Raw genomic sequence first — 9,704 nt, 5'->3', positions numbered from 1 at the left:
ACCCACCAAGTGCTTCACAGAAGTTTATAATGCAGAGCCGTAAAAATAAAACCAAAATTGTCTGATGACTGTTCATCTGGGACTCCCAGTGCATCCTGAGATACTCAAAGCCAAACCTCCGACTTCAACTCCTCAGTTTTCCAGACTCTAACTCCACAAATCCAACTCCACAGCCCTGGAGGAGGTTCACTGCTGAGCATTATACATAAAGCGCAGCACAGATTCACCTCAACTAAAAGTCTAGATGCTTAGATCAGGAACAGAACAGACCTTTATACTACATTTTTATAACTTTCCAAAATTCTTATGAAAAAATATTCAGCATATCCTGCATTGAATTACGGTACACAATTTATCATATAATTTAGGAGTTGGAGTCAGTCCATTTTATACAGATTCTGACGGCGACTCCACCAAAATGGACTCCGATTCCGAATGGATCCACCACTTCGATTCCACAGCACTGGTGCACAGTGACAGCGCCCGGTCTCTTGTCAGCTCATATCTGCAGTAATAAGTCGGCAACACAGAGGTGTTACAAAACGGGGCGTGTAGGAGATTAGCGCTGCCCTTGCAGGTGGCATCACTGGTCTCTGCCGGGTACTGTAACACTGCTGTGCTTCCAGCTCATTACTGCAGATCTAAGCCGACAAGAGAGCGGGCGCTGTCACTGTGCACATCACACAGTGCAGGGACCAGCCCCACCCTGAAACTAGCATCACAGGTCCAATTGAATCACCCTTATGTTCCCTTCCATCGCTGGTAATTGGTGGCCATTTCTTTTCTTTCATGGTAATGGATTCACATAGTGTTAAAAAAAATTGTGTTGATTGGGTATATAATGTAAATATTTGGGGTGTCCTCTCTGTAAATGAATTGATACATTGGAGAGGCTCAGGCCTTTTATTCTATTCTATTGCCAAGTTGGGATGAAGTTGCATAACAAATTGTGGGGTCCGTTTTCTGCCACTACCCCATGTGAGAATTAAAAACTTCTGCTTAAAGTAACATTTTAACAGAAAAAAAGACTAATTATTCATTCACATGCTCAAATCTTAGCAAATTTTGTGCAGCACCGTGAGATAAAAAAGTTCACTACACCCCTAGATGATTTCGCTGAGAGGATTACTTTTGAAAATAAGGTCAATTGTGAGTGTTTTTTACGGTTTTAGCTTTTATTCAGGAGTGCAGTATGGCGTCAGCAATGAAATAAAGTGAAATTTGTGCTCCAAAAATTAAATAGAGCTATTTCCTTTCCTTGGCCTACATTAGTTTGTGACCACATGTGGGGAATGACGCATTGGGGGAAAAGTGCATAACAAAATTGTGGTCTTCATTTTCTCCTATTACTCCTTCCTCTTGTGAACATGACAAATTGGAGGCTAGAACATTTTACTGGAAAAAACGACCAATTTTTTTGTATTCTTGTTGCGATGTAATAAAATTCTGTGAAGTACCTGTGGGTTCTAAATGTTCTGGCTGATGGTATGATTGGGATATTAGAGGTAGTAGTCCGATGGCTCTGACAGGATGATATGGGATATTAGGGGTAGTGGTCCGGTGGCTCTGGCTGACGGGATGCTGTAGGATATTAGAGGTAGTAGTCCAGTGGCTCTGGCTGACGAGATGCTGTAGGATATTAGGGGTAGCAGTCCGGTGGCTCTGGCTGACGGGATGCTGTAGGATATTAGGGGTAGTGGTCCAGTGGTTCTGGCTGACGGGATGCTGTAGGATATTAGAGGTAGTAGTCCGGTGGCTCTGGCTGACGAGATGCTGTAGGATAATAGGGGTAGTAGTCCGGTGGCTCTGGCTGACGAGATGCTGTAGGATATTAGGGGTAGTAGTCCGGTGGCTCTGGCTGACGAGATGCTGTAGGATATTAGGGGTAGTAGTCCGGTGGCTCTGGCTGACGAGATGCTGTAGGATATTAGGGGTAGTAGTCCGGTGGCTCTGGCTGACGAGATGCTGTAGGATATTAGGGGTAGTAGTCCGGTGGCTCTGGCTGACGAGATGCTGTAGGATATTAGGGGTAGTGGTCCAGTGGTTCTGGCTGACGAGATGCTGTAGGATATTAGGGGTAGTAGTCCGGTGGCTCTGGCTGACGAGATGCTGTAGAATATTAGAGGTAGTAGTCCGGTGGCTCTGGCTGACGAGATGATGTGGGATATTAGGGGTAGTAGTCCGGTGGCACTGGCTGACGAGATGCTGTAGGATATTAGGGGTAGTAGTCCGGTGGCACTGGCTGACGAGATGCTGTAGGATATTAGGGGTAGTAGTCCGGTGGCTCTGGCTGACGAGATGCTGTAGGATATTAGAGGTAGTAGTCCGGTGGCTCTAGCTGACGAGATGATGTGGGATATTAGGGGTAGTAGTCCGGTGGCACTGGCTGACGAGATGCTGTAGGATATTAGGGGTAGCAGTCCGGTGGCTCTGGCTGACGAGATGCTGTAGGATATTAGGGGTAGTAGTCCGGTGGCTCTGGCTAACAGGATGATGTGGGATATTAGGGGTAGTAGTCCGGTGGCTCTGGCTAACAGGATGATGTGGGATATTAGGGGTAGTAGGCCAGTGGCTCTGGCTGACGGGATGATGTGGGATATTTAGAGTGAGTGTGGCTATGCGGCATGGGTGGGGCTATACACTCAGCATTATGTATGTATATATATACAAACATATATATATATATATATATATATATATATATATATATATATATATATATATATATATATATATATATAAAATCATTATAATTTGTTTTATCTAACCACAGTTAATTTTCTATGCCCGGGCAACTCCGGGCTCTTCAGCTAGTAATAAATAATAATACTAATCCATCATCTGCTGTAATCATTACAAACTGCTATCTAGAAACTGTTCTAAAATCTACATTCTGGTTCTACCATTTAACTCTTCGCCTGCTCTCCAGTGTATGCTACAGCCTTGGTTCTGGGGCTTCCGGTGTGTTCTACTCTCCATCTTTATTGACATCCTGCATAACCCGTTGTCCTGGTCATCGTTGATGTGCGACCGCCTTTGATCTGTGTGTGTAACCTGGCCGGTGGCTTAACCCCGTAACGACCAGGGGTATTTCAGTTTTTCCGTTTTCGTATTTTGCTCCCCTTCTTGCCAGGGCCATAACTTTTTGATTTTTCGGTCAATATGCTCATGTGAGGGCTTGTTTTTTGCAGGACAAGTTATACTTTTGACACCATTGGCTATAACATATCATATATTGGAAAATGGGAAAAAAAATCAAAGTGTGGTGAAATTGCAAAAAAAGTGCAATTACACAGTTGTTACTTTTTTTAATATTTTAACTAAATGCTAAAAGTGACCTGCCATAATGATTCTCCAGGTCATTGCTAGTTCATAGACACCAAACATGTCTAGGTTCTTATTTTATCTAAGTGGCGAAAAAAAATTCCAAAGTTTGTTTTAAAAAAATTGCGCCATTTTTTGATACCTGTAGCTTCTCCATTTTACGTGATTTTGTGATCAGATCACCTGTATTTGGAAGAATTGCCCACTTGCTATGAGTGCCGTCCACCGTGCGGCACTCATAACAATCCGGTAGTGACAATCATAGAGGTCTACTGGAGACCTCTGGTTGTGATGCCAATCCATCGGCGACCCGCAATCATGTGACACGGGCACCGATGGATGGGATTTCCGGCGCACTTGCCAGAAACCCATGTTAAATACCGTTGTCAGAGCTTGACTGCAGCATTTAACTAGTTAACAGCTGCTGGTGGATTGCGATTCTACTCATGGCTGTTAGAGGCATATGTCAGCTGTTCAAAACAGCTGACATGTGCCAGAAATTATGTGGGCTCTCAATAGGAGGGATTCTGACATGGACATATTATTACGCCCGATATCAGAAAGGGGATAATGACAAATGTCATGGATCTGCCATGAATGTCTATAGTTGGAAGAAAATCATAGCTGATCAGAATACCTGTGAAATATTCATACAGATCAGTATATACATTAATTTATAAGGCGTATACTGCATATAGAGAGCAAGAAACCTGCGAACTACAGCTGGGAACAAGCTGAGGTCAAATACTGTATATACATGACAGTAATATAACACTATAATACTGCACCCCTGTATATACCCCCCGGGGTTCCTCACCTCCTATACTAAATATTCTGTGATTATACATAATAGACTCAGATACACGGCTGAGACACACGGCTCAGATACATAGATGCTATACACGGCTAGATACATGGCTGCGATACACAGCAAAGATACATAGATACTATACACGGCTCAGATGCATGGCTGCGATACATGGCTCAGACATACGACACAGATACATAGGTGCTAGATATTAATTGAATTCTTTATTAGCGTCATACAAGATATAAAATATAGACGTTCCCACCATGATGATAATGATGATGGGTCCTGGACTCACAGAGAGTCGTCCGTCAGCGCTCGGGAGAGGAAAAACCCCCAGTGGAGGAAACCTCTAGGGAACCATGCCTGACATGCCCTTCCCCAGGGCGGTACTGGATCATAGACTCTACCTGCCGTTTATAGACATGGAGTCACTTCCTGACCTTTCGTCATAGACTCTACCTGCTGTTTATAGACATGGAGTCACTTCCTGACCTTAAAAAGAGAAAACAATGAAGATCAGACACCCCCAATAATGGCAGCACACCCCCATCATATTTATACATTCATTATATTGAGGTTATTATGGAAAGTCCATGGTTACTTACTGGTGCAGATTGGTCTGTGGCTCCGAGTCGTGTCCAGTTGAAGGTCGAAGCCATCTCTTTATCATAGACTCTACCTGCCGTTTATAGACATGGAGTCACTTCCGGACCTTTCGTCATAGACTCTACCTGCCGTTTATAGGCATGGAGTCACTTCCTGACCTTAAACAAAAAGTAAACACAATGAGGATACTATTGACACTCACCGCCATGTCTGACAACATGACTTTTGGTGATATACATATATTATCAGATGCGAAGATGTTGTAGTAACTCTCTACTAAGGAACTTACGTGATTTAGTGTTTGAGGGCGTCCGATGCGATCCATCTCTGGGCCTGGATGTAATGGCCGGAGTTACTCGCTTCGTGCTCTTTCTGGAAGAAGAAGTAAAGAAATGAATATTAGACGCCCCAATAATGGAAGCACACCTCCCATCATATTCATTGTGATGTCATCGATGAGATCGTGACACCAAAGTTCCATGTAGATTGTGACATCACAGCCATAACCTAGGAAAGAACAAAATGAGCGAATCCCCTGCAGGAAATAAATAATAATAGTAATAGTACATGTTATCGAACCCAAGCAGGATGGACCCTAACATTTGTAATTCACCTCATTATACATTAGAAGCTCTCAAAATAGGCGGCAGCAGAGCAGGACCCAGACCTGACTGTTTTGCACCAGCCCGTGGAAAGCTATATGTACAAGCTGCACAGACCAAATGGGGGGAACCACTTCCCTGTATGTATTGTACATAGTACAAAAAAGTACAGCAAAACAAAAGAAATGATACGGAACACATGTTGGTATTTGTGCAATATGTAGGAGCATGTTCACACTGTGGCCATTTAACAGAAAAAAAAAACTAAGTCAAAAACAAACTGAGCAACTGAAGACGTCTTATAAACCCTTTAAAAATGGAACTTACATAATTTAGGGTTTGGTAAGGTTGTCAAATGCGATCCATCTCTGTGGCCTCATGACGGCCGGATTTACTCGCTTTTTCTGAAACAAAAAGTTAAAACAATGAAGATCAGACACCCCCAATAATGGCAGCTCACCGCCCAGCATATATACACATTCACTATATTAAGGGTATTATGACATTTCCATGGTTACTTACTGGTGCAGACTGGTCTGTGGTCCCGGGTCGTGTCCGGTGAAGGTCGGGGCGATCTCTTGGACCGTCATAGACTCTACCTGCCATTTATAGACATGGAGTCACTTCCTGACCTTAAACAAAAAGTAAAAACAATGAAGATCAGATGCCCCCAATAATGGCAGCACACCCCACATTTTTATACATTCACTATATTGAGGGTATTATGGAAAGTCCATGGTTACTTACTGGTGCAGACTGGTCTGTGGTCCTGGGTCGTGTCCGGTGAAGGTCTGGTCGATCTCTTGGACCGTCATAGACTCTACATGTCGTTTATAGACATGGAGTCACTTCCTGACCTTAAACAAAAAGTAAAAACAATGAAGATCAGATGCCCCCAATAATGGCAGCACACCCCACATTTTTATACATTCACTATATTGAGGGTATTCTGGAAAGTCCATGGTTACTTACTGGTGCAGAGTGGTCTGTGGTCCTGGGTCGTGTCCGGTGAAGGTCGGGTCGATCTCTTGGACCGTCATAGACTCTACATGTCGTTTGACATGGAGTCACTTCTGGACCTTTTTTGGAAATCCGCTGATCCTGCCATTCTGCAGGCAGGATATTAGATGAGTCCTCATCTTCTGATGCTGGAACTCGGCTCTGGGTTCACCGCCATCTGCCATAAGTTCGTAGGCAAACGCTATAGCATATAAGCCACAGTCGTAGCAGTTCTTCTGCTGATCCACATCGATAAACCTCAGATAATTCAGGGGATTGTTGACCACTCTACTGTACATGTTGGTAATCTGCTGACGGATGGATGGAGACAGATTCCTGGACATGCTGCTGTCGGCCACAAAGATTTGACCATTTCTATAGCAGGTTGTCAGCCAGTGCACCCTCTCCTCATCATAGTGGATTTGTACAGCATTCTTCATTACGCTGTACCCTGGTACCAGAAGAGCGCAGGGGGGCTGCAAGCCATCAAATCCCTGAAACTGACTCTGCAGCAGATCCTGGGCCATCACGATGATCTCGTCATCCAGGTAGCCTTCCTCCCCTTTGCTCTGCAGGATGGTTAAGAGCTTTGGAGACAGGTTGTTCTCCTGGTTCCCGATATCGGGCATCTCCACTTGTGGGGTCTCCATCTCCGGGGTTACTTCTCTAAGTATATCAGTAACATTTTCTGTAGCAGCTCTCTTGGCTCTCTTGGCTGGTGGCATTTCGGACTGACTGTCCTCGGAGGTTGGTGCTTTCCTTTTCAGATTTTTTCGGGGTCCTGTTTGTGGCAGCCCCTTGGGTGCACAAGGTGCACATTCTGGATCGGCAAGATCCTTTCCACGTTCTGCAATGCTAGAAGTGGGCTCCGTATCACCTACTATGTAGGTTGGGCTCTTGTCACCGCTGTCTTGGCTGATGGGCATCTCCACTTGTGGGGTCTCCATCTCCCGGGCTACTTCTCTAAGTATATCAGTAACATTTTCTGTAGCAGCTCTCTTGGCTCTCTTGGCTGGTGGCATTTCGGACTGACTGTCCTCGGAGGTTGGCGCTTTCCTTTTCAGATTTTTTCGGGGTCCTGTTTGTGGCAGCCCCTCGGGTGCATCTTGTGCACATTCTGGATTGGCAAAATCCTGGGGTCCTATTTGTGGAAGCCCCTTGGGTGCACAAGGTGCACATTCTGGATCGGCAAGATCCTTTCCACGTTCTGCAATGCTAGAAGTGGGCTCAGTATCACCTACTATGTAGGTTGGGCTCTTCTCACCGCTGTCTTGGCTGATGGCGTGGTCTTTACGCCTTTTTATAGCAACTGACCTGATGCTCCTGACCGCTGGAATGGTGTCAGATTTGGTGGCCTGGAGGGAATCCTTCAGCAGAGTTCTCCTATTGCGTTGGGATTTCCTGAATCGGGTCAGAAGACTAAAGCCAATTGACTTGCAGTAAGAGAGAGCCTTGGCCAGCAGCCGCTGGCCATAACGGGGACGTCCATGAATACTCATGATGGCGTCGCTCTCTTTCTCCTTCGTAATCCTCCTGTAGCTTTGTCGTCGCTTTCTTTCTCCTTCGTAATCCTCCTGTAGCTTTGTGTATCCAGTAGGGAGTCACACAAATGACAACCCCTGCTCTGCGCGCAGGCTTTATATAGGCCTTGTTCCTTTACTCCCATTGTGATGTCATAGAATAGATGATGTCATCGAGTTCCACATTGTGACATCACTGCTCCAGGCCCAGCTGCTACGGGCCCACCAGTAACATTGATGCTGACGCCACCCTACAGCTACGTGCAGTTATTATCTGACCCTTAATCACAAATTTCCTGCCACATTCTCCATAGAATGTTATGAGGAGTTCCTCTATGTGTAGTTATATCTCCACTGAAGTATATGGAGACTGCAGTGTTGGGGGATTGATGGACCGCCATTCCCCCGATAGGTGCTGGTACCAGAGGTGGCATTTATGGCATTTGCAGTAACGGTTAAGTGCCCCTTAATGAGGCCTAAGCGAAGACTTGCAATCAGTGGTTGGTGCAAGAGACGGAACTTTCTGTAATTCCAGATGTTACAGGGAATGAGCCGCCACAATATAAGGAACGACAACTTGAGACTTTTAGTGATGTTATGATCATAGTGAAGAGCCGACATTTTCATTTTATAAACAATCCAAATCATTTTTGGAAACTTCAGTTTACAACCTTTTTATGGAAATGATATAAAATATACAAAAATAACAACAAATATTGTTCACACTCATCATTGCTCGGATGTATTTTAACCAATCACATTAAAATTTATAATAAGTAAAAATATTGAAATCTTTCAATTTTCACACTGGACACTGAGGATTTTTTTCCAGTTGTTTCAGTAATTTAACATGTATATTAGCCACTAGGATCAGGGTGATGTGACCTTATCTTTTGTATTGAGGCATCTAATGAGCGTGTGCAAAGGTCGTTGTGGAGGGAAGGGAGGAGCTGTGACATCGCCCATTGTGATTGGTGCATACTGAGTTTTCAGCCGAGGCTTTATCAGTCTCTGTAATCCTGCCTCTGATGATAAGGAGTCAGCTGAAAACTGTTCTTGAAAGGATAGGAAGACTGACTCTAAACTAACCTCAGTGACCAGTGTGAGAACGGAAAGTTACTGTGTTTAATAACGATCGTGATGTGAAAAAAAATTACCAAGTTATTTTTTTGTAAAAAAAACTGAGTCATGTGAACACGGGTTGCAGAAATCGAGCGCATTTATGTAAAGAAAAACTGATCTTTTTAGATGCAGAGATTTCTGTAACAAAACTGTGCAAACAATTGTAGAAATAAAATTGTTGTTTTTCTCCACCAGTTTATGTTGATTATTTTGACACAGAAAAGGAAATAAAAGGAATTATTTTATGTTTAATTTGATTTTAGGATTTTTTATTACATTCTTTATCTGCTCCAAAAAAGATCAGAAATTAAGATGGGAGGTGGCGGGAGGAATTTATTAATTTTTTAGCTTTTCTTATCCTGTGACTGGAGCCGCCATCAGCCCTGATCATGTGACTAGATTTCCCCCGACCTATTGGTCACATATCCGGCCTATCGGTGACCACGCTTCACCTGAACCAATGGCGGCTGTTAGATTACCGCTCCCTCCACTGTATACACAGCATGAAGAGCCGTCAGCACAGGCGCAGCGTTACCGGACATTGTGTGGAGCTTTCATCAGGTTCTTCACTGCACAGATTTTACTGGTGAAACAAATTAAACAGCAGAAGAAAAAAAACGCCCTGGAGAACTACAGCACTGCATAAGAACACCAAAGACAAGACGAATATATGTGGTCAAGAGAATCTAATTTACCATAAATGACTCCGGTTATAGACTC

General features: G+C 44.0%; 1 protein-coding gene across 1 annotated transcript; it reads right to left on the bottom strand.

Annotated features, from left to right (window-relative positions):
- Positions 1 to 5,865: 5,865 nt before the first annotated feature.
- On the bottom strand, positions 5,866 to 7,891 carry LOC143809046 (uncharacterized). The gene is made up of 3 exons (XM_077292213.1): positions 6,316 to 7,891; positions 6,091 to 6,200; positions 5,866 to 5,975 (listed from the first exon to the last, which is right to left on the bottom strand). The coding sequence occupies exon 1, from the start codon at positions 7,839 to 7,841 to the stop codon at positions 6,411 to 6,413; it is 1,431 nt and encodes a 476-aa protein (XP_077148328.1). The 5' UTR covers positions 7,842 to 7,891; the 3' UTR covers positions 5,866 to 5,975; positions 6,091 to 6,200; positions 6,316 to 6,410.
- Between the last annotated feature and the right edge of the window lie 1,813 nt (positions 7,892 to 9,704).

The sequence above is a fragment of the Ranitomeya variabilis genome, chromosome 2, assembly GCF_051348905.1.
Source record: "Ranitomeya variabilis isolate aRanVar5 chromosome 2, aRanVar5.hap1, whole genome shotgun sequence".
Taxonomy (NCBI): Eukaryota; Metazoa; Chordata; class Amphibia; order Anura; family Dendrobatidae; genus Ranitomeya; species Ranitomeya variabilis.
Note: the sequence above shows the minus strand (reverse complement) of the source record. Positions and strands in the feature narration are given on the sequence as shown.

What these genes read in the sequence shown, in the direction of transcription:
- LOC143809046 (XM_077292213.1), bottom strand. Translation starts at nt 7,841, where the DNA reads ATGAGTATTCATGGACGTCCCCGTTATGGCCAGCGGCTGCTGGCCAAG.